The sequence below is a fragment of the Lithobates pipiens genome, unplaced genomic scaffold (genome assembly GCF_037356315.1).
Source record: "Lithobates pipiens isolate NorthernLeopardFrog02 unplaced genomic scaffold, aLitPip1_a1.2 Scaffold_10, whole genome shotgun sequence".
Taxonomy (NCBI): domain Eukaryota; kingdom Metazoa; phylum Chordata; class Amphibia; order Anura; family Ranidae; genus Lithobates; species Lithobates pipiens.
The window spans coordinates 62,340,826-62,366,856 of NW_027507686.1; the positions used below are offsets into that span (position 1 = coordinate 62,340,826).

Consider the following 26,031-nt stretch of genomic DNA (forward strand, 5'->3'; position numbering starts at 1 on the left):
TGTGCCATCTTGGCATTTTATGGCCTTCAAAACTGTAATAGGTAGTCAGGCGTGAAATGAAAAATTTACGCCCTTAAAAAGCCTGAAGGCGGTGCTTGGTTTTCGGGGCCCCGTACGCAGCTAGGCTCCCAAAAAATCCCACACATGTGGTATCCCCGTACTCAGGAGAAGCAGCAGAATTTATTTTGGGGTGTCATTTCACATATGCCCATGGCATGCGTGAGCAATATATCATTTAGTGACAATTTTGTGAAAAAAAAAAAGTTTGTAATTTTCCCGCAACTTGTGGCAAAATATAAAATATTCCATGGACTCAACATGCCTCTCAGCAAATAGCTTGGGGTGTCTACTTTCTAAAATGGGGTCATTTGTGGGGGTTTTGTGCCATCTTGGCATTTTATGGCCTTCAAAACTGTGATAGGTAGTGAGGAGTAAAATGACATATGTATGCCCTTAGAAATCCTGAAGGCGGTGCTTGGCTTTCGGGGCCCCGTACGCGGCTAGGCTTCCAAAAAGTCGACCACATGTGGTATCCCCGTACTCAGGAGAAGCAGCAGAATGTATTTTGGGGTACAATTCCACATATAACCATGGCATGTGTGAGCAATATATCATTTAGTGACAACTTTGTGTAAAAAAAAAAAAATTTTTTTTTTTGTCATTATTCAATCGCTTGCGGCAAAAAAATAAAATATTCAATGGGCTCAACATGCCTCTTATCAATTTCCTTAGGGTGTCTACTTTCCAAAATGGGGTCATTTGGGGGGGTTTTGTACTGCCCTGCCATTTTAGCACCTCAAGAAATGAGATAGGCAGTCATAAACTAAAAGCTGCGTAAATTCCAGAAAATGTACCTTAGTTTGTAGATGTGACAACTTTTGCGCAAACCAATAAATATACAGTTATTTACTTTTTTTTTTTACCAAAGACATGTGGCTGAATACATTTTGGCCTAAATGTATGACTAAAATTGAGTTTATTGGATTTTTCTAATAACAAAAAGTAGAAAATATCATTTTTTTTCAAAATTTGCGGTCTTTTTACGTTTATATCGCAAAAAATAAAAATCGCAGAGTCAGTCAAATACCTTTAAAAGAAAGCTCTATTTGTGGGAAGAAAAGGACGCAAATTTCGTTTGGGTACAACATTGCATGACCGCGCAATTACCAGTTAAAGCAGCGCAGTGCCAAATTGTAAAAAGACCTCTGATCATTGACCAGCAAAATGGTCCGGTCTGAAAGTGGTTAAAGGGTGTGCACATTTATAAAACCATATTATTTTAGTTTTATAGTTTTACTTCCTTCTACCTAAAAAGATTTCAGTTTGTTGTTCAATTGAGTTGTACAGTTTATTGGTCACATTAAAGGTGGAAAAAGTTCTGAAATTATTTTTCTTTGTCTCATTTTTTTTTACATCACAGAAACCTGACATTTTACCAGGGGTGTGTAGACTTTTTATATCCACTGTGTGTGTAGTGTGTATGTATATATATATATATATATATATATATATATATGTGTGTGTGTGTGTGTGTGTATATATTTCTTGTAAGAAACAATCAACTACAGTACACTTGTATTCTGCTGACTTAAGTGGTATAGATGTAGAAATAAAGTTCTAAGGAAGGATGAAGCATTTGCTGTCAATGATAAGCTGGGGAAGCTAGAGAATTGAGAAATATTTCCAGAATGTGCTGGTTACCTGTCTGGGCTGTATAAAGTTGTCATCTAGATGACAACTTTCTTCAAATGCAGCCACCCCCTGGAAAAGAAGCTGATCTCCCCTGATACAATCTTTTTAGTTTGTGATAAAAAAAAAATACTGTCATCCAGAGATTTTTAACATCTTTAGGCCGGAACTATAGGTGCAGTTTTAACCACTTCAGTTAACACACCCTCTATGAATGATTTTTACATTTCAGCTATGGCCCTTATTTACAGAAGGCTTACTATTGGCTGCTTTGAAACATGCAGAAAAAAAACAAATGGTCTGTATGTGTGTGTATATATATATACATATCAAACATATTGGGGTGCCTGCCTTTACACGCACATGAACTTTAATGACATTGCAGTCTTAGTCCATAGGGTTCAATATTGAGTAGGCCCACCCTTTGCAGCTATAACAGCTTCAACCCTTCTGGGAATGCTGTCCACAAGGTTTAGAAGTGTGTCTATGGGAATGTTTGACCATTCAGCCAGAAGCAGGTCCATAAGAAGGCCTGACTCGCAGTCTCCACTCTAATTCATCCCAAAGATGTGCTAAACGGTTGAGGTCAACAGGCCAGTCAAGTTCCTCCACCTCAGACTTGCTCATCCATGTCTTTATGGACCTTGCTTTGTGCACTGGTGTGCAGTCATGTTGGAACAGGAAGGGGCCATCCCCAAACTGTTCCCACAAAGTTGGAAGCATGAAATTGTCCAAAATGTCTTGGTATGCTGACACCTTCAGAGGTCCCTTCACTGGAACTAAGGGGCCAAGCCCAACCCCCTATAAAACTACCCCACACCATAATCTCCCTCCACTGAATTATTTGGACCAGTGCACAAAGCAAGATCCATAAAGACATGGATGACCGATTTTGGGGTGGATGAACTGGTCTACACAGAGTCCTGACCTCAACCTGATTAGAACACCTTTGGGATAAATTAGAGCAGAGATTGCGAGCCTGGCTTTCTCTTCCCCATCAGTGCCTGAACTCACAAATACACTTCTGGAAGAATGGCCAAACCTTCCCTTAGACACACTCCTAAACCATGTAGACAGCCTTCTCAGAAGAGTTCAAGCTGTTACAGCAGCAAAGGGTGGGCTAACTCAATATTGAACCATACGGACTAAGACTGGGACGCCATTAAAGTTCATGTGTGTCCCAATACTTTTGGGGTGTGTGTATGCATATATACAGTATCTCACAAAAGTGAGTACACCCCTCATATTTTTGTAAATATTTTATTGTCTCTTTTCATGTGACAACACTGAAGAAATTACACTTTGCTACAATGTAAAGTAGTGAGTGTACAGTTTTGTATAACAGTGTAAATTTGCTGTCCCCTCAAAATAATTCAACACACAGCTATTAATCTGTAAACCACTGGCAACAAAAGTTAGTACACCCCAAATAAAAATGTGCAACTTGTGCCCAGTTAGCCATTTTTCCTCCCTGGTGTCATGTGACTCGTTAGTGTCTTAGGTGTTAATGGGGAGTAGGTGTGTTAAATTTGGTGTTATCGCTTTCACTCTTTCATACTGGTCATTGGAAGTTCAACATGGCACCTCATAGCAAAGAACTCTGAGGATCTGAAAAAAATAATTGTTGCTCTACATGAAGATGGCCTAGGCTATAAGAAGATTGCCAAGATCCTGAAACTGAGCTGCAGCACGGTGGCCAAGACCATACAGTGGTTTAACAGGTCAGGTTCCACTCAGAACAGGCCTCACCATGGTCGACCAAAGAAGCTGAGTGCATGTGCTCAGCGTCATATCCAGAGATTGCTTTGGGAAACAGACGTATGATTGCTGCAGAGGTTGAAGGGGTGGGGGGGGGGTCAGCCTGTCAGTGCTCAGACCATATGCCACACACTGCATCAAATTGGTCTGCATGGCTGTTGTCCCAGAAGGAAGCCTCTTCTAAAGACGATGTACAAGAAAGCCAGCAGTTTGCTGAAGACAAGCAGACTAAGGACATGGATTACTGGAACCATGCCCTGTGGTCTGATGAGACCAAGATAAACTTATTTGGTTTAGATGGTTTCAAGCGTCTGTTGGGGCAACCAGGTGAGGAGTACAAAGGCAAATGTGTCTTGCCTACAGTCAAGCATGGTGGTGGGAGTGCCATGGTCTGGAGCTGCATGAGTGCTGTTGGCACTGAGGAGCTACAGTTCATTAAGGGAACCATGAATGCCAAAATATTCTGTGACATACTTAAACAGAGTATGATCCCCTCCATTTGGAGACTGAGCCACAGGGCAGTATTCCAACATGTAATGACCCCAAACACACCTCCAAGATGACCACTGCCTTGCTAAAGAAGCTGAAGGTAAAGCTGATGGATTGGTAAAGCATGTCTCCAGACCTAAACCCTCTTGAACATCTGTGGGGCATCCTGAAATGGAAGGTGGAAGAGCACAAGGTCTCTAACATCCACCAACTCTGTGATGTCGTCATGGAGGAGTGTAAGCCCTTGTACACACAGTCGGACATTCTGACAACCAAATCTGTTGGATTTTGTCCAATGGATTTTGTCCGATGGATTTTGTCCGAAACTGTTGCATACACACGGTCGGACAAAGTTGTCGGAAAATCCGATTGTACATAACGTGATGACGTTAGCTTTGGTCTAGGAATTTGATCTGAGCATGCGTGACACTTTGTCCGTCGGAGTAGGCTACACATGATTGGAGTATTTCCGATCGGAGCATTTTGATGGAAAATTTTACAGACAAGTTGGAAAACTTGGTCCTTCGGATACTACGACGGAAACAGTCCGATGGAGACCAGGACACATTCCGTCGGAATCTCCGACCGTGTGTACAAGGGCTAAGAGGGCCCTAGCGGCAACCTGTGAAGCTCTGGTGAACTCCATGCCCAGGAGGGTTCAGGCAGTGCTGGAAAATAGTGGTGGCCACACAAAATATTGACACTTTGGGCCCAATTTGGATTCACATTCACACCTGAGACCTTGTAACACTAACGAGTCACATTACACTGGGAGGGAAAATGGCTAATTGGGCCCAATTTGGACATATTGGCGTATTGTAGTCGGGATACTTTGTGACTTTTGTGTAGTAATGGCTTTCTTCTGGAAACTCGAACATGCAGCCCATCTTTCTTCAAGTACCTTCTTATTGTGCCTCTTGAAACAAGCACACCACATTTTCAGAGAGTCTTGTATTTCACCTGAAGTTATTTGGGGGTTTTTCTTTGCATCCCGAACAATTTTCCTGGCAGTTGTGGCTGATATATTAGTTGGTCTACCTGACCGTGGTTTGGTTTCAACAGAACCCCTCATTTTCCACTTGTTGATTAGAGTTTGAACACTGCCGATTGGTATTCCTCAGTTCCCTGGATATCTTCTTATATCCCTTTCCTGTTTTATACAGTTCAACTACCTTTTCCTGCAGATCCCTTGCCAATTCTTTTGCTCTCCACATGATTCAGAATCCAGAAACGTCAGTGCAGCACTGGATGAAAGATGCAAGGGTCTGTCTGAAGTCCAGTCCGGCGCGCATTGCGGAAGTAAACATTAGGACGTCCAGGGACGGCCTCCCGGACGAACGCGCCTGCTCTACGGCCGTCATTCGGCTATAGGGCGGGCGCGAGGTGGTTGAGCTATTTGTAAGAATAATGCCATGTACACACGAGTGGAATGTCCGACAGAAAAAGTCAGACGGGAGCTTTTCATTGTATATTCCGATGGTGTGTATGCCCCATCGGACTTTTTACATCAAAAATGCTGACGGACCTAGAAAGAGAACATGTTCTAAATATTTCCGACGGAACCAATTCCTATCGGGAAAACTGCTCATCTATATACTGTTCCGACGAACCAAAAATGACGCATGCTCTGAAACAAGTACGAAACGGAAGCTATTGGCTACTGGCTATTGAACTTCTTTTTTCTAGTCCCGTCGTATGTGTTGTACGTCACCGCGTTCTTGACGGTCGGACTTTGGTATGATCATGTGTACGCAAGATAATTTCAGTGGAATTCTGTCGTAAAAACCTTAAAACCTTCAGAGTTTATTCCGACAGGAAAACCGGTTGTGTGTACGCGGCATTAGGGGTAATGGGGTCCTCTCCCTCTGATTACCAATCTAAAAGGGCCCATTTCCAAAGGCCACCAAAGTAAAGGAGCAATTCACTGGCCACCAATGTAAGGGGACACTTTTCCACAAACCACCACTGTGATGGGACACTACTTTATTTTCCTGGATGATATTATTTGCTTCTTTTCATTATTGTTATTGAAGATATGTTTTGTTTATAAAGAGCACTAAACCACCTCTACCACAGCGCTGCCATTAACTCAAATAACATGTGATCCAATATAACTCTCTACAACTGGTTATTATAGTGCAAAATTGTGTCAAAATGAACAAACGGTCCCATATAATCAAAAAGTCATCATAAACTATGTTCTAGCATTATAAAGTGCTCTGTGCCAAAAGAACAATGTAGTGTAATTATTAGCAGGGGTTTCTCAAGACCCAAAAGTTATTAAAGAGGAAGTAAACTCTCCCACTCTGATGCTTCTCTTCATTTAGTCCATTATACTAAGTCATTATCAGACTATAGCCACTGTAATCCAGCCCAAATCACATATTACTTACTGTTTAAAGAAACTTTAAAAAACTTGTTTCCAGGGGTTAGGCAGCGCCATCTTAAGTATTGTTTTCTGAGTCCACAGTGGAGTGTATTTCCGCCCTTACATTGAGCACTTCCTGTACCCTTAACCAAGCCTCCTTCTCAATTCAACGTTTCTATGGCAACACTACATCCCTGTTCATAGCTGACTTGTTTATTTCATAGTATTTACTTGTGCTGATGTCTAATGTTTCCCTTTGTCAGACTTATCAGCTTCAGCTGATAAGACTGCAGTAATGGCTGCAGTTTAGACTGTATGTGAGGTCACATGGTCACATGGTGTGTAGGAGGAAGCTCTGAGTGATTAGCAGAGTTCAGTGTTGTGCTGTAGGAAGTCCTGATAACAGATAGATAAGACATAAAGAGTGTGCCTTAAATCAGGGGAGATCTGGGCATGCTCAGTGACTTCATTCTACAGAACAACAAGGATTACAACAAGCAAGTAAGGAGATATCTACAAGCAGTGTTCATTGGGGTTTTTTATGCTGATTTACATGGGACAAAGTTGTGGGGGAGGGTTTACAACCACTTTAAGCATTCCTCTTTTGTTATAAAGGTTGAGAAGACTGCCCTAAGTACAGAATTCCCTAATTTCCCTTAGTAGTTACCTGTGGCCTATTGACTATCCTTTCTTCTTAAGACTGATCTTCAATCTGCCACTAAATCTGTAAACAAAGCCATTTTAGGCCAAGCACCACTATCAAACCTTCTCCAGGGTCTCCGACTGACTGATGGGTCCAAGCAATTACACTTATGGGAATAGTACAGTGCAAGCAATGGCTTTATGTGTACCCTCAAGGTATTAACCACAACTGGTTAATCTTCTACATTTTGGAAAGCTTCTCAAGAACAGAAACTCAATGCTGCTACGGGAGTTTGTTAAACCAGCAGCCTAATGAGACTGGTCTCCATGGGAATACTTCAGAAAAGAAAAATCATCCAGCAGTCTCATGAATGAACAATTAATTTCCTGCACCCATTCAAACCTATAGGAGTAGACTAATTACTATTACTTTCTGCTAGGAAACGACATTGCATGACTTGTTGGAGGCTGATCTCATAAGATGGATCTTCTGTGCGCAAAGTCCATAGAAATGAACAAAGTGATTGATCGTATGGGATATCATGTTGAGCACTTTGGTCAGTGAACAGAGGACTCGTCTAACAATAGACAGGCCCTTTGGCACAGAAGGGTTTTTCACCAGTGATAATCTTCTGCAATTTGAACTTCTTACTACATCTGTATGCACAGCACAGGCCAAAGACCTAACCTGTTCAATAAGTATTTTATTGTGACTTACAGTGCCTTGAAAAAGTATTCATACCCCTTGAAATTTTTCACATTTTGTCATGTTACAACCAAAAACGTTCAAGTATTTTATTGGGATTTTATGTGATAAACCAACACAAAGTGACACATAATTGTGAAGTGGAAGAAAAAATATAAATGGTTTTACAAACTAATATCTGAAAAGTGTGGTGTGCATTTGTATTCAGCCCAAAGTCAATATTTTTGTAGAACCACCTTTCGCTGCAATTACAGCTGCAAGTCTTTTTGGGGATGTCTCTACCAGCTTTGCACATCTAGAGAGTGTTTTTTTTTTTTGCACATTTTTCTTTGCAAAATATCTCAAGCTCTGTCAGATTGGATGGAGAGCGTCTGCGAACAGCAATTTTCAAGTCTTGCCACAGATTCTCAATTGGATTTAGGTCTGGATTTTGACTGGGCCATTTCAACATATGACTATACTTTGAGCTAAACCATTTCATTGTAGCTCTGGCTGTATGTTTAGGGTCATTTACCGGTTGGCACGTGAACCTCTGCATAATTTAATGCGAAACCCATAGGTGCAGGTGACCATACAAAGGCAATCATATGTTTTGTTGTCAGGAGAATGCTGTAGATCACTATGACAGTCGTACTGAGAAAATATGAAGACATATTATTCTCTCCTCCTAGGAACATTTCACAGACCATTTATGAACTACCTTACCTGTATATTTCTATGTATTTAAAGTGAATCTTTAAGTAATTATACACTGCATTAATAAATAGCTGTCATGTCACAATATACAGCAACAGTATACTTTCCAAAAAAGGTTTGCATTTTATCATTAAAGTAATATTAGAGGTTCCCATTTTTTTTTAAAATAGCAAAACATGCTATACTCATCTACACTGTGCAGTGGATCACAGAGCGGCCCGGATTTTCCTCTCCAGGGGTCCCCTGCTGGTGCTCCTGGCCCCTCCTGCCAACCAGCTTGCTATGGGGCACCCAGGCAGGCTCGCTCCCGATCTGCTACTCTGCGTGTCCATTCACACACAGAGCCGTGCATTGCCAGCAGCGGGAGCCAATGAGAAGTGAGAATCCCCAGAGAGCTGAGGCTCTCGTGCACATTGCAGGATTGAGATGGGGTACAGATATTTGGGGGGCTGGGGGTGCTGCTGCACAGAGAAGGTTTTTTACCTTCATGAAGGTAAAAAACCTTGAGCCTTTAGAACCACTATAACCGTTCTTGACCAAATAAAGTGGCTTTGCCTAGGCTTAGACGATGTCATCAGTCTGCTGTAAGACGAGTAGAGAACAGGAACACCACACCAATAACTTAGAGCCCAAAATGTTTTTGAGTCATTTTAATGAGAATGTTAGGTGCAGCCAACTTGTTTCAGGGCTCAAAATTTCCCCCTTCATCAGAGCTTGTGCTGCGTGCAGAATCACTACTAGGAGGATTTAGCTGGATATTAAAATTGTAGTATTTGAATTCAATGCAATGTGCCTCAGCAGCTGGTATGATATGCTAATAATATAAAAGAATAAGGCTGTACATACTGATCTTGTTGAAGTTACTTTAGTGAAATTAACATTTTTGGACTCTAATGTCTTGGTGTAGCGCTCCTGTTCATTGCTCTATCTTTGACTCTACCCTGAGGTTGCGCTAAAAGCCCTTCTGAACCCATTGTTAAAATGCTGCAGATCACAAACTCTATATTATCTGTGGAAGTTGAACCATCCTGGGGTTCCAGCCCATTTGTCCCCAAGTATCAGTCTTTTGCATAGAAGCATTTCTAGCATTTCATCAGAAGCATTTCTTTCATCTTCCCTCTTCCAGTTATCAGACTGCAGTATTGTTATTTTCCAGCAAGTTAGAAGGGTAGCAGGGGGCTGATCTGGGCCAAACATTTGTGATCACAGGGCAGAATGATATTTTATGGTAGATCCCCTTTTAGGCTGGATTCACACCTATGCATTTTTAGTGTTTTGCATTTTGCAGATTTGCACTACAGAACGTGTTCAATAGGAAACCATGTTAAATGGACTGTAGTGCAAATCTGCAAAATGCAAAAAACACTAAAACTGCATAGGTGTGAATCCAGCCTTAAGGGGAATCCAAATGGGAAAAAAAAAATTATTTCGTAAAGTATTTGAACCTCCAGCTACTCAGATTTACTGGCAGATGGAAATTTACCTGTGGGCACTGCCATGCTCTGGTGAAGTCTGGCATCACACATCAGCCATATATACTCAATATCAGAAATCTCAGTCATATATACTCAATGGGTGGTTGTTGAGGAATGTAAATGGTTACACATCACATCTTACTTTAAGTGCCGGTTCACACTACCGCGACTTGTCAGGCGACTTAGCCGCCTGACAAGTCGCGCTCCGTTCTGTACTACGGAACCGTTCTAATAGGAGCGACTCAAGTCGCTCCGACTTAGAAAAAGGTTCCTGTAGTATTTTCGGGGCGACTTCAGGCGACTTGCATTGACTTCTATACAGAAGTCATTTTGCAAGTCGCCGCTGAAATCGTGTGCAGGTCGCGTCTGTGAGACGCGCTGCAAGTCACGTCGCCCCTGTGTGAACGGGCACTAAAGCATCACACAGCAAACTATTATGTTACAGCACATATAGTTTACTTGGCGGCTAGTAGAATGTGTAACTGGCTTGCGCAATTATCCTCTTGGTGCACTATTATTCTGTGCCAAATATTGGGAAAGTTATTTTCTGAATCATTAATTTGGTGTAGGTTGTGATTTGTGTTTTTTTTTTTTAAATGGTGCACTAGTCGCAACTTTTTTTTCCAACCCATCAAATTTAATGGGTAACTCCACTTTGGTTTTGAAAAAAAAAAGAAGCAAATAAAGAAAAAATGTAATATAGCATATACAATTGCAACACAAGTCATATTGTAGTTGCATGTTATTAAGAATTACATTTCCTTTTCAATCTGAAGCTCTGTAATTTTCTATAAAATGCAAGGCAATATGGCTGCCTGGGGAGTTTCTGTACACAGAATGTATACAGAACGCCCCCTAGAAACATCTCCTGCAACAAAAATGTAATTTTTGGTGAGATACTCCCAATAGGAAATCAAGTCAAAGGCCTTGTTCACCCCTATGCATTTTTTTAGTGCGTTTTCAGTTTTTCAAAAACGCACTACAGTCCATTTAACATTGTTTCCTATGGGTCACGTTCACATCTCTGAATTTTATGGAAAGGGCCTGGGACTTATTTCTGGTTTTTGGTTCCATAGACTTCAATGGATCAAAAACCTTTATTGAAAAAACACAAAATGCACCTGGAATATGCAAACTGCAACCTGCAAAGGCATGAACCACGCCTAAAGGGATGCAGACCCTGCAATTTTCCTCATTAAAGTCCTGCAGCAGCTGATTAAAAAGTATGCAATCACTCCTATTCAATTAACTTACCACCTGGACGCAAACACACTTCTTCAGAAAAGTAAAACGTAGGAATCGGCAACAATGTTTCCTAAAAGCTTTGTAATGTACATAGATCTCCCAGAGGGGAATGTTTTCTCAACGAAAGTGGAGTTACTCTTTAATTATTATTTGGCACATCCAAACAAAATACATTTTTGTGAACCAAATTTTCAGCGCATCAACAATAGTTTATCTGGACAGGTGCTTCTCTTTAAGCATCATGGATGAACCTTACTAGTACACTATGTGAAAAATTGCTACCTGCAAGCAAGATTATTTCATAGTTTTCATCATCTGACAAAGGTAACTTGAAAACAGACTGGTTGCTATTGGTCACTACAAATTGGTCATATTAGTAAATAAGAATAGTAATTGTGCTTACAAAGGGAACCATTGCATTTAGATGAATGACTGCTATACCAAGTTTCATTGATGGGTGGCGCTGCAGATCACAATATTGCATCTCGTACCAGCCAATCTATTTTCAGGTTGCTGCATTTGAGAGATGGCTGCAGTCTTATTGCACTTTCACAGCACCTTATTAAACAAACCCATATGTTTGAAGGTCAGACTCACCTTAGTTTAGTAATATAAGTAAATTCACAGTGAAACAGTACAGGTGGGTGTGAAATAAAATTTTCTTAAAATAAAGGCAGTTAGCAGCAAACACACAAAATAAAAAATAAAAAAGCCATAACGATCATAAAGTACAACAAAAGCTTTTTTTTTTTTTTTTTTTTTTTTTTTACAATGACACAACATAGTTTAAGAGTTTTAATAGGTACGTTTCTCAACTGTACATATCCTATAATAAATAAGTCCTTTGGAAAGACATTTTCTAGCAACTTGCATTGCACTAGGCATTAAATCCCATACCAATAGTGAACAGTTTACATATACCGGTATATAGAATATCAAACAATACATAGTTAAAAAAAAGAAATGGACATTCCGAGAAGGTCTGCTATATTAATCATTGCCAGGGTAAAAAAAAGAATGTATAACTGGGTAAAGGTGTCAGCTGCTTCAGTGGCTCTGTGAACCTAGCCATGCATCATTGGATGAAATTAGGAAGAAATGCCCCCAGGATATACAGCTAAATATGTTTTCCAGGATGAAGCTAAATTCTTTCACATTACTCACAAAGGGTGACTGTCAGAACTGTATAGATCTCTGCATTAGAGATGGTTAAGATTAAGTCCTTAGCTAGATCGGTTGTGCAATCTCCAGAAAGGAAGAAGAAATTCACATAATAAAGGAAGTGTCCTGGAGGAGCACATTCTTTAATAGAGGAGACACTGGGGTTGATTTACTGAAGGTAAATTGGCAGTTCACTTTACCAGGGAAGAGGATTTTTCCCTAACTTAGTGAATGAAGTGAAGCTCTGCTGACTTCCAACCTCCAACTATGCACAAAGTACATTTTCATCCAATTCATTAAGCTGAGAGAAAATTCTCTTGCAAACGGCCTATTTGCCTTTAGTAAACCAACCAATATCTTCACACATAAAGCCACTGTTTTTACAATGCAAGGCCTGTGTGCAATATAGAGCCTGTGTGTGCTCCAGTTTGTGATGTTGGGCTTGTGTGTGTTCCAGTTTGTGGTGTTGGGCCTGTGTGTGCTCCAGTTTATGATGTTGGGGCTGTGTGTGCTCCAGTTTGTGATGTTGGTCCTGTGTGTGCTCCAGTTTGTGATGTTGGGCCTGTGTGTGCTCCAGTTTATGATGTTGGGCCTGTATGTGCTCCAGTTTGTGATGTTGGTCCTGTGTGTGCTCCAGTTTGTGATGTTGGGCCTGTGTGTGCTCCAGTTTATGATGTTGGGCCTGTGTGTGCTCCGGTTTGTGATGTTGGACCTGTGTGTGCTCCAGTTTATGATGTTGGGGCTGTGTGTGCTCCGGTTTGTGATGTTGGACATGTGTGTGTGCTCTAGTTTATGATGTTGGGCCTGTGTGTGCTCCAGTTTGTGATGTTGGGCCTGTGTGTGCTCCAGTTTATGATGTTGGTCCTGTGTGTGCTCCAGTTTGTGATGTTGGGCTTGTGTGTGCTCCAGTTTATGATGTTGGGGCTGTGTGTGCTCCAGTTTGTGATGTTGGTCCTGTGTGTGCTCCAGTTTGTGATGTTGGGCCTGTGTGTGCTCCAGTTCATGATGTTGGGCCTGTATGTGCTCCAGTTTGTGATGTTGGGCCTGTGTGTGCTTCAGTTTGATGTTGGGCCTGTATGGGCTCCAGCTTGTGATGTTCATTTTGTGCGCACCCAGTTTGAGATGTTTGTGTTGTGTGCACCCAGTTTGTGATGCTGGGCCTGTGTGTGTGCTTCAGTTTGTGATTTTTGGCCTGTGTGTGCGCTCCAGTTTGTGATGCTGGGCCTGTGTGTGCTCCTGGTTGTGATATAGAGCCTGTATGAGCGCCAGTTTGTGATGTTGGGCTTGTGTGTGCTCCCACTTGTGATATAGAGCCTGTTTATGCTTCAGTCTGATGTAAGGCCTGCAAGTGCTCCAATTTGTGATGATGGGTGGGTCTTTGAGTGCTCCAGTTTATGTGGGGCCTGTGTGTGCTCTAGTTTGTTATGTAGGACCTGTGTTGTTTTAGTGTGTGATGTTGGGCCTGTGTGTGCTCCAGTTTATGATGTAGGGACTGTGTGCTCCTGGCCATGATGTCCGGCCTGTGTGTGCTCCCATTTCAGATGCAGTGTGCCCGCGATGCCGTGCCTGTGTGTGTTCCCGGTTGCGATGTATTATAAAACATCAAAAGCCATCACTGGGTAATTGCTACAAGTGCAGAAAGCACTTCCTAACTGGATATTCAGCTCTATGTGTACCTCACAACCAGTTCATCTCAGCTAATGTCATGTAAGGTCTCAGACCTCTTACAGTCCTTGATTTCCCATGGAAGTTAATAAGCTGGCAGAGATGTGTACATTACTGGACAGCCACCATCTGTGAGTAAAAAGAGGGTAAGCCTTGGACTACACTGGTAATTAAATTTCTTTACTAGTAAGATATGTAACTACCTACTGCCAATCATCCCATTAGCAACACAATAATTTCAGTGTTCTGAGAGGTGACAGCCAACAAATGGTTAGTCGCCAGGGTAGCCCTAGACTTGCTGTTTCCTGGAGAAGCTCTTTAAAATGAGATCTAGGACTAAAAAGTGAGAATGGGTCTACCATGTTTTTTTCTAATAAAGGTCAGCATGTTAGTGATATGTATGAATAATCCAGCATCTAAAATGTGGTTTCCTGTTAATAGTTATCAATATTATTTCTTTCAAAAATTGACTTTGATCCTACTGTATACCTGTGGAGTATTGTTAACCTATAAACAAAAGTCAGGTTTGGTTTCACATGCAGTTTTCAAGGTCTGTTTCGTTGGCCTAGTCCCTAAAGGTCTGGTTTTATATGGGTGACTAGGTGGGCTCCTTGATCCTGGCTACGGCTGTTTTTCACATATGGTCGTTTAGATTTTTAATTTTATGTTTATATTTTGAGGCATTTCATAAGCTGGCTCTCTGAGGATTTCCCTTTATAACAAGCAAATACATTCCCCACTAGGTGGATTGAAAAGACAGCACTTGAACATTGTCATCAGGAGGAGACGTATCTCAGCCAGAATAATTGAGGTCTTCTGGTGGGACGTTGACATAAGTCTCAGTGAGCCACTGATGTTACAGACAGAATCCGGACAGTTTCACAAGAATGCTGTCAGTCTCGGCTCAGGATACACCAGGAAGCTGGAAAACAAATGTACCTAATTAACCGAGAGCTGAAAATCAAAGAAAGGCATTCAAGGGCTACTATTACTGACAATGGTGGGCTGTAACAAATGAGCTTGTCAACAATCTAACTGGAAACTACTAAGCCCTTGTACACACGGTCGGACATTCTGACAACCAAATCCGTTGGATTTTGTCCAAAACTGTTGAATGCACACGGTCGGACAAAGTTGTTGGAAAATCCGATTTTACATAACGTGATGACGTTATTTCGTTACGACGGGACTACGTTCAGGCTAGTAGCCAATAGCTTTGGTCTAGGAATTTGTTCTGAGCATGCATGGCACTTTGTCCGTCGGAGTAGGCTACGCATGATCGGAGTATGTCCGATCGGAGCATGTTGTCGGAAAATTTTATAGACAAGTTGGAAAACTTGGTCCGTCGGAATATCTGAAATAGTCTGATGGAGACCACACACAGTCGGATTATCCGACAATACGGTCCGATCGGACACATTCCGTCGGAATCTCCGACCGTGTGTACAAGGGCTTAGAGCCAGCATGGCCATTGAACAGATGTATCACATGCATAAAGCATAATCATTATGTTTTCTATGGGGAGGAGGAAGAAACTGTTGAAAGAATTTAAAGATGATGCACTTCTGATGCTCATGAGTGCTCTTTATCCTTTGAAAATCAGTTTCTATACACTCATAAAGCTGTAAACAAGCTGTGTAATACTGCCATCTCAAGTGACAGCTGACCTTTACCATTAAACATACCATCTAATTTCTATCTATAATTGGTGGTGCAAAGGGTTAACAAAAGTCTAAGAAGCAATTTATTTTTTATTTTTTATGCTTTCTGCTGGAAATATTTATTCAATCTTTAGAAAAGGGAATAAACTTTGCCATGGGAACAGTCACGCTATAGCGCATGTATGGGCATCTTAATGTGACACTACGATTCTCCACATTTAGATTAAACCATTAGATTAAGAATAACAATTTGGTAGCACATGCATTTTAAGACTGAGGAAACATTTCTGTTGGTGCATTTAAAGGGGAGTTCCATGCTTTTTATGTTTATTAAAAGTTAGCAGCTACAAAAAGTGTAGTTGCTGACTTTTAATAAACTGACACCTGTTCCACGGTCCAGCGATTTGGCCGAATGGAGCGTCGCTCCTCTCCGCCGGCGCCTCCATTGCCACTCTGGGCACCCGGCCGCGACAGCTTTCGGCTTCACGGCCAGGCACACACGGCGCATACGCGAGTCGTGCTGCGCTCCTGGAGTGGTCAGGCGATCTCCTGGGACATGTCATGCGTCCCAGGAGATCGTCTAGAGGGAGGGGCCACCTAAGGCGAAAGGAGGAGTCGCCTTGGTGGTCCCTGGGCGGAAGGAGGAAGTGGGGCAGGAAGAAGGTACCTGGTTTTGACAGGTATCCGCTTCCCCACTTCCGGTTGGATTGCTGCAGCAATCCAAACAGAAGTTTGCCTCCCCCCTCCTCCCACCGCGGCCTTCTACGACACGTCAAAGAAAGTGCTGAACCAATCAGATGCATGCGCAGTGAGCAGCCCTGTGAAGCCATAAGGAGTCACAGTTAGTATGCAGTCCAGCTGACATCTACCAGGAGCCCATCGAGGTACCAGCTATGCTAAAGCTGGAGGGCCTATTTCCTGAGAAACTCTGAAGCTAACAAAAGGGGATTCCATGTAGGACTCGTGAGTACAGACCTGAGTGCAGGCTGATCTGGGTAACTGTTGCTGCTATTAACCCCCTGGTACACTAAGGCCGCGTACACACGCGGGGACTGTTCGGCCAACTTTGTCCGCTGAACAGTGTTTCGGCGGACAGTCCGCCCGTGTGTGGGCGTTCAGCGGACAGTTTCAGCGAACAGTCCGCTGAACAAGGTTTTTCGGAATTTCCGAAAAACTGTCCGCTGAAACCTTGTTTCAGCGAACAGTTCCCTCGTGTGTAGGCTTGTTCGACAAACTAAGTTCCGCGCATGCTCAGAAAGGATTTACACGCCGAAAGTTATAATGCAGTGTATAGGACGTCGTATTTTTCGTCCCGTCGTACGTGCCGTTCACATCATCGCGCACGGTTTCAGCAAACTGTTCGTACGTCGTGTGTGGCCATGTCCGTCCATGCTAATTTTGAGCGGACTGTTTGCCGAAACTGTTTGACGGACAAAGTTGGCCGAACAGTCCCCGCGTGTGTACGCGGCCTAAGGCTTGCCTGTCCTGGGCCATTGCTTATGGTGTCCCAGTGATGTCCATTTCCTGAGCTATTGTTGTGGGAACTGTTCTAAGAAGTAGATGCAGAGTGAGAAGTGTCCTTTTGTTACAGTTCAGTTTTCTGGAGTATCCTACAGCTCCCAGTACTAGTGATGGACGAACTTCCGACGGGACGTTTCGCGAACGCGAAATGCGAACGGACCCAAACGTTCGCGAAACCGACCGTTCGCCGCGGGCCCCATTGACTTCAATGGGAGGCGAACTTTGCAAACCTTCATGTCGAATTTGCGGCCACGTGGTAATTATTAGGGGGTAAAACGTAGTCCCACCATCTGGACAATGACATAATACATGTATGAGGTGAATTTGGGATCGATAACTACAAGCATTTTTATTTTATTTGGGAAATTGTTCTAACAATTCAGGACTATGGAGCTAATGAAGGCAATGGAGGAGAGGGAAGGTCAGGGACCAGGGTAGGCAAAGAAGAGGGTGCAGGAGATGATCACCAGCAGCGTGACATACCGGAATGACACATGCACCGTGATAGAGGCATCTGACAGCAGCACCGTAATACAGAGCACTGACAGCAGCACCGTGACATACAGCGCTGACAGCAGCACCGTGACATACAGCGCTGACAGCAGCACCGTGACATACAGCGCTGACAGCAGCACCGTGACATACAGCGCTGACAGCAGCACCGTGACATACAGCGCTGACAGCAGCACCGTGACATACAGCGCTGACAGCAGCACCGTGACATACAGCGCTGACAGCAGCACCGTGACATACAGCGCTGACAGCAGCACCGTGACATACAGCGCTGACAGCAGCACCGTGACATACAGCGCTGACAGCAGCACCGTGACATACAGCGCTGACAGCAGCACCGTGACATACAGCGCTGACAGCAGCACCGTGACATACAGCACTGACAGCAGCACCGTAAGCAGCCCCAGGAGGAAGTCAGCACAGCACAGGGATGGTGTGATCCCCTCATAATAAGAACCCCCAGGAGGAAGTCAGCACAGCACAGGGATAGTGTGATCCCTTCATAATAAGAACCCCCAGGAGGAAGTCAGCACAGCACAGGGATATCATAAGCAGCCCCAGTAGAACTATGACACCGCTCAACCTCTTCAAAGAGGAGGGTAGGGGCATATAGTACGGTGTGCTTTTTTGGGTCAAGGAAGTGAGCCAAATGAATTAAGAAGGTCTGTGTGCTTGATTAAAAAAATAGTTTATAGACATATACATGGTCTACTGGTCACATGTGTTGAATTCCTCCGAGATCCATGCCTCATTCATTTTTAGAAATGTGAGGTAGTTAACACTGTGGTGAGCTAGGCGAGTACGCTTATCGGTCACAATCCCCCCTGCTGCGCTGAACGTCCTTTCGGACAGGACACTGGATGAGGGGCAAGCCAACAGTTCGATTGCAAATTGGGCAAGCTCTGGCCAGAGGTCAAGCCTGCCCACCCAGTAGTCTAGGGGTTCATCACTCCTCAGAGCGTCCACATCGGCCGTTAACCCAATGTAGTCGGACACCTGACGGTCTAGGCGTTCCCTGATGCTGGATCCGGATGACACCTGTCGATGGGTCGGCTGAAAGAATGACCTCATATCCGAAGTCACCAACACATCTTCAAACCGGCCTCTTCTTGCAGGCGCTGTTGGATTGGTACCCGCAAATCCTTCTCTGGGAGTGGGAATTGCTCCTCTGCCAGCGCACGCAAAAGCAGAATGCAGCATTTCTCGAAGCAAGGCCTGGAAGTGCTGCATTCTGACAGCCCTCTGCGACGGCGGTAACATTTCCGCCATTTTGTGTTTGTACCGGGGGTCTAAGTACGTTGCCACCCAGTACTGGTCCTTGACCCTCATGCTTTTTATACGGGGGTCCCTATTAAAACACTGGAGCATGAAGGCCCCCATTTGCACTAAAGTGGAAGCGGTGTGGTGGCCTGGCTCCTGCTCATCATCCAGGATAATGTCGTCCTCTTCATTCTCCTCTCCCCATCCTCGCACAACAGGGATCCCAGAAAGGTTTAAAGCATGCTCTTCTTGCTCCTGCTCATCCGCCCCGGCACCATCCTCCTCTGACTCCTCATCAGACTCCTGTTGTTGACTTGTCTCAGATAGAGTAGCCCCCCCTGGGAATTCATCCAGCATTGCGACTTCCTCATCTTCCCGCTCCTGCTCCTCCACAGCCTGATCAATGACACGACGCAATGCACGCTCCAGAAAGAAGGCATAAGGTACCATGTCACTGATGGCGCCATGGCTGCGACTGACCAGTTTGGTGATCTCCTCAAATGGCCGCAGAAGTCTGCATGTGTCGCGCATGAGCAGCCACTGGCGCGGTGAAAAAAAACCCAGCTCCCCAGAACCGTTTCTTTCGCAGAGTTCATACAGGTAGACGTTAACTGCACGTTTCTGCTGGAGCAGCCTATCAAGCATATAGAAGGTTGAGTTCCATCGCGTCGGGCAATCGCAAATAAGACGTCTGACCGGCAGATGGTGTCGCCGCTGAATGTCAGCAAGGCGAGCCATGGCCGTGTAAGATCTTCTGAAATGGGCCGAGATTTTCCTTGCCTGCCGCAAGATGTCCTGGACCCCAGGGTATTTGACAAGGAATCGCTGCACGACCAAGTTTAAGACGTGTGCCATGCACGGCACGTGCGTGATTTTGCCCTGTTTCAATGCGCTAAGCAGATTGGCACCGTTGTCACACACCACTTTACCAACTGTCAAATTGAGCGGTGTTAGCCACTCATCTGCCTGTGAACGCAAAGCTGAAAGGAGTGCCGGGCCAGTGTGGCTCTTTGCTTCCAGGCACAACAGACGCAGCACGGCATGGCAACGTCTCACCTGGCATGTGGAATAGGTTCTGGGGAGCTTGGGCGGTGCAGTGGAAGAGACGCTAGCAGCGGAAAAGGAGGAGGCAGCTGAGGAGGAGAGGGAGGAGGATGGAGTAGGAGGAGGAGAAGAAGAGTCAGGCCTGCATGCAATCCGTGGCGGTAAAACCAAATCTACACGGGTGCCACGGGTTACATGCTTGACGGCCGTCAGAAGGTTCACCCAGTGGGCAGTAAAACTGATATACCTTCCCTGCCCGTGTTTGCTAGACCACGTGTCTGTGGTCAGATGTATCTTGGCACCGACACTGTGTGCCAGAGATACATTCACTTGCCGCTGAACATGGCCATATAGCTCTGGGATGCCCTTCTCTGAGAAATACTTCCTTCCTGGGACCTTCCATTGTGGTGTTCCAATGGCCACAAATTTGCGAAAGGCCTCCGAGTCCACCAGTTTATATGGCAGTAGTTGGCGGGCTATGAGTTCTGACAAGCCAGCCGCCAACCGTTGGGCAAGAGGGTTATCCGGCATCATCATTTTTTTACGCTCAAACATTAGGCCCACGGAAGCCTGCCTTTTTGCAGAAAAATGTGAGCTTGGCGTGATGGAAGGTGGAGTGGAGGACAATTGTGAGGAGAGAGGAGAAGGAGAAGTAGAAGACGAGGCTGGACGGTGAGAGCCTGCAGTGTGGCTTTGTGTGTTCCGTTGCTCCCACTGGGCTCGGTGATGGCTGCTCATGTGCCTTCTTAAGGCGGTCGTCCCTAGGTGAGTATTGGGCTTACCGCGACTAACGCGTTGACTGCAAAGATTGCAGATGGCAACGCTATTGTCAGCAGCGGACACGTTAAAAAAAGCCCACACTGCGGAGCCATGTGCCGGTGTCCTGGGAGCGCCAGATGTGACCGTACATGGTCGATGACTCGCTCCTGATACATTTGCAGTCTGCTTTGTCCCTGCTGTGCAATGTAAGTCATTGCTGCTTCTCCTCCCTATCTGCTGGTCCATATCTCCCTCTGAACTCCCCTCCTCTTCCTCTCTTGTGGGCACCCACGTGACATCACTAGACACGTCATCATCAACGTCACCTTCCCCACCGCTATAAGTAGAGATCTCGGAGTAGGCAGCAACACCGGGGACCAACCTCCTCCTTGGGCTGATCTGGGTACTGGCGTCAGACTGCTGAGTAGCGCTTGTTGCTACCTCCTCTTCCTGATCCAATACCAAGAGTGGCTGCGCATCAGAAATGTCCTCTTGATATGGATCGGAAAATAATTCCAGTGACTCAAGCGGAAGGTATGTGGTGGTGGTGGTGGTGGTCGTGTTGTTGGTGGTAGTGTCTTTGGGGGTGCACATAGCAGAGAGTGAAGAAGAGGGTGCAGATCGAGAGGATGAGGAGGGTGCAGAAGAGTAAGGCTGAGCGAGCCACTCAACCAAGTCTGGTGCATCCTTTAAAGTAATTGAACGCACCTTCTGCAACTTCCCACTTTGGCTCAAGCCTGTTGCTCCTGCCCTACCCCTACCACCCCTGCGGAAGGGCCTGCCTCTTCCTCTGCATGTCATTTTTTAAATGACCCTGTGACAAAACTCTTAGTCCCTATACCGCTGAAGGACTGCTGCAGTATAGGTGAGCGGTCAGCAGTGGTGCACGTCAACCCTATCTATTGTGGACCTATAGCGGTCCTTACAGAACAGCAGACTGTACCGCACTCAAGCCTATGTACCGTAGCACCCTATACCAAGTTACCAGTCCTTATAAGAACTTTTGTGGACCAAGCAGGTTGTGTATTAGTGTTTAGCAGACTGTACGTCAGTCCCTATACCGCTGAAGGACTGCTGCAGTATAGGGCAGCGGTCAGCAGTGGTGCACGTCAACCCTATCTATTGTGGACCGATAGCGGTCCTTACAGAACAGCAGACTGTACCGCACTCAAGCCTATGTACCGTAGCACCCTATACCAAGTTACCAGTCCTTATAAGAACTTTTGTGGACCAAGCAGGTTGTGTATTAGTGTTTAGCAGACTGTACATCAGTCCCTATACCGCTGAAGGACTGCTGCAGTATAGGGCAGCGGTCAGCAGTGGTGCACGTCAACCCTATCTATTGTGGACCGATAGCGGTCCTTACAGAACAGCAGACTGTACCGCACTCAAGCCTATGTACCGTAGCACCCTATACCAAGTTACCAGTCCTTATAAGAACTTTTGTGGAACAAGCAGGTTGTGTGTTAGTGATTAGCAGACTGTACGTCAGTCCCTATACCGCTGAAGGACTGCTGCAGTATAGGTGAGCGGTCAGCAGTGGTGCACGTCAACCCTATCTATTGTGGACCGATAGCGGTCCTTACAGAACAGCAGACTGTACCGCACTCAAGCCTATGTACCGTAGCACCCTATACCAAGTTACCAGTCCTTATAAGAACTTTTGTGGAACAAGCAGGTTGTGTGTTAGTGATTAGCAGACTGTACGTCAGTCCCTATACCGCTGAAGGACTGCTGCAGTATAGGTGAGCGGTCAGCAGTGGTGCACGTCAACCCTATCTATTGTGGACCGATAGCGGTCCTTACAGAACAGCAGACTGTACCGCACTCAAGCCTATGTACCGTAGCACCCTATACCAAGTTACCAGTCCTTATAAGAACTTTTGTGGAACAAGCAGGTTGTGTGTTAGTGATTAGCAGACTGTACGTCAGTCCCTATACCGCTGAAGGACTGCTGCAGTATAGGTGAGCGGTCAGCAGTGGTGCACGTCAACCCTATCTATTGTGGACCGATAGCGGTCCTTACAGAACAGCAGACTGTACCGCACTCAAGCCTATGTACCGTAGCACCCTATACCAAGTTACCAGTCCTTATAAGAACTTTTGTGGACCAAGCAGGTTGTGTATTAGTGTTTAGCAGACTGTACGTCAGTCCCTATACCGCTGAAGGACTGCTGCAGTATAGGGCAGCGGTCAGCAGTGGTGCACGTCAACCCTATCTATTGTGGACCGATAGCGGTCCTTACAGAACAGCAGACTGTACCGCACTCAAGCCTATGTACCGTAGCACCCTATACCAAGTTACCAGTCCTTATAAGAACTTTTGTGGAACAAGCAGGTTGTGTGTTAGTGATTAGCAGACTGTACGTCAGTCCCTATACCGCTGAAGGACTGCTGCAGTATAGGTGAGCGGTCAGCAGTGGTGCACGTCAACCCTATCTATTGTGGACCGATAGCGGTCCTTACAGAACAGCAGACTGTACCGCACTCAAGCCTATGTACCGTAGCACCCTATACCAAGTTACCAGTCCTTATAAGAACTTTTGTGGACCAAGCAGGTTGTGTATTAGTGTTTAGCAGACTGTACGTCAGTCCCTATACCGCTGAAGGACTGCTGCAGTATAGGGCAGCGGTCAGCAGTGGTGCACGTCAACCCTATCTATTGTGGACCGATAGCGGTCCTTACAGAACAGCAGACTGTACCGCACTCAAGCCTATGTACCGTAGCACCCTATACCAAGTTACCAGTCCTTATAAGAACTTTTGTGGAACAAGCAGGTTGTGTGTTAGTGATTAGCAGACTGTACGTCAGTCCCTATACCGCTGAAGGACTGCTGCAGTATAGGTGAGCGGTCAGCAGTGGTGCACGTCAACCCTATCTATTGTGGACCGATAGCGGTCCTTACAGAACAGCAGACTGTACCGCACTCAAGCCTATGTACCGTAGCACCCTATACCAAGTTACCAGTCCTTATAAGAACTTTTGTGGACCAAGCAGGTTGTGTATTAGTTTTTAGCAGACTGTACGTCAGTCCCTATACCGCTGAAGGACTGCTGCAGTATAGGGCAGCGGTCAGCAGTGGTGCACGTCAACCCTATCTATTGTGGACCGATAGCGGTCCTTACAGAACAGCAGACTGTACCGCACTCAAGCCTATGTACCGTAGCACCCTATACCAAGTTACCAGTCCTTATAAGAACTTTTGTGGAACAAGCAGGTTGTGTGTTAGTGATTAGCAGACTGTACGTCAGTCCCTATACCGCTGAAGGACTGCTGCAGTATAGGGCAGCGGTCAGCAGTGGTGCACGTCAACCCTATCTATTGTGGACCGATAGCGGTCCTTACAGAACAGCAGACTGTACCGCACTCAAGCCTATGTACCGTAGCACCCTATACCAAGTTACCAGTCCTTATAAGAACTTTTGTGGAACAAGCAGGTTGTGTGTTAGTGATTAGCAGACTGTACGTCAGTCCCTATACCGCTGAAGGACTGCTGCAGTATAGGTGAGCGGTCAGCAGTGGTGCACGTCAACCCTATCTATTGTGGACCGATAGCGGTCCTTACAGAACAGCAGACTGTACCGCACTCAAGCCTATGTACCGTAGCACCCTATACCAAGTTACCAGTCCTTATAAGAACTTTTGTGGACCAAGCAGGTTGTGTATTAGTGTTTAGCAGACTGTACGTCAGTCCCTATACCGCTGAAGGACTGCTGCAGTATAGGGCAGCGGTCAGCAGTGGTGCACGTCAACCCTATCTATTGTGGACCGATAGCGGTCCTTACAGAACAGCAGACTGTACCGCACTCAAGCCTATGTACCGTAGCACCCTATACCAAGTTACCAGTCCTTATAAGAACTTTTGTGGACCAAGCAGGTTGTGTATTAGTGTTTAGCAGACTGTACGTCAGTCCCTATACCGCTGAAGGACTGCTGCAGTATAGGGCAGCGGTCAGCAGTGGTGCACGTCAACCCTATCTATTGTGGACCGATAGCGGTCCTTACAGAACAGCAGACTGTACCGCACTCAAGCCTATGTACCGTAGCACCCTATACCAAGTTACCAGTCCTTATAAGAACTTTTGTGGAACAAGCAGGTTGTGTGTTAGTGATTAGCAGACTGTACGTCAGTCCCTATACCGCTGAAGGACTGCTGCAGTATAGGGCAGCGGTCAGCAGTGGTGCACGTCAACCCTATCTATTGTGGACCGATAGCGGTCCTTACAGAACAGCAGACTGTACCGCACTCAAGCCTATGTACCGTAGCACCCTATACCAAGTTACCAGTCCTTATAAGAACTTTTGTGGAACAAGTGAGTTGTGAATGTTTAGCAGACTGCAGCAGAAGGGCAGCAGTCAAGTATAATATCCTTTCTATATTTGGAAGAAAGAATATTATACATGTACAAGCCTATTACTGTACCACTGATACCAGTCCTGAAAAGAACCTTTGTGGAACTAATAATAACAGCAAGTCTTTAAAATTACCCTCACTGCCTGACAACACTGCTTCCTTCCTGTCCCTATACAAATTGGCAAAAAAAGAGAACGATTAGTGGTTACTGGAACAGCTCTTTTGTGGACCTTGATAGTAACAGCTAATGATGATGATGATGATGATGATGATGAAAGACTAATCTGGCTGTCCCTGTAGCATACACCGTCCTTTCCCTTTCTCTAAACTAACAAAAGACACTCAGGCTGCTGCAAGAATCAGCAGCACAGCAAACCTATCAACACCTAACACCTATACCAGTCCTGAAAAGAACTTTTGTGTACCAAATAGCTAGTGGTTTATCTCTCCCTACTCCACACAGGAACCTGTCCCTATCTTAACAGAAGAAAGAATGTAAAATGGCCACCGGATCGGGTGTATTTATAGGTTAGGGGGAATGTACAAGTGTCCATGTGCTGTCATGTCTCAATTGGCTGTCCTGTATCACATGATAAACGTGTCACCAAAGGTTAAAGTTCTTGTATACATTAAACACGTAAGTCCGCCGCGGCGAACGACGGAAAAAGGCGTTCGAACGTGCGGACCGCGAATGTCGGAAATTCGCCGCGAAACGACCGCCGGGCGAACCGTTCGGCCATCACTACCCAGTACCCTATCCAATTTGTTCAGCAATAAATACAGAAAAGGACAACCCCTGGACTGTTATATTGAGCCACAAAAGTGAATGTTGCTGTGTGCCTGGTTGCCGCTGCACTAGTGGGAGAGGAACCTGGGACAAATCCACGGCTCTTTCGGGGGAGAGCACTACACTTGGCCTCTAAGTGCAAATTTTCATAAGGTGTGTTCCTAAGTATTGGAGGCTCCCAGTATGGCATTTTTAAACTCATTATGGCATGTGCAAGCACCTTGCCTAGTTGCTTTT

The 26,031-nt window shown here is 45.0% G+C and overlaps 1 protein-coding gene across 3 annotated transcripts in view; it reads right to left on the bottom strand.

The window, feature by feature from the left end:
* Nucleotides 1-11,850: 11,850 nt before the first annotated feature.
* Nucleotides 11,851-26,031, bottom strand: part of NECAB2 (N-terminal EF-hand calcium binding protein 2) — a 381,291-nt gene continuing 367,110 nt past the window's right edge. For 2 of the 3 annotated variants that reach the window (XM_077455750.1, XM_077455751.1), the window contains one exon: nucleotides 11,851-14,816. In XM_077455750.1, coding sequence (XP_077311876.1) covers nucleotides 14,788-14,816 — 29 coding nt within the window. In that variant the 3' untranslated portion in view covers nucleotides 11,851-14,787. The remainder of the gene's footprint in view (nucleotides 14,817-26,031) is intronic. The other variant, XR_013262872.1, reaches the window with a different exon arrangement.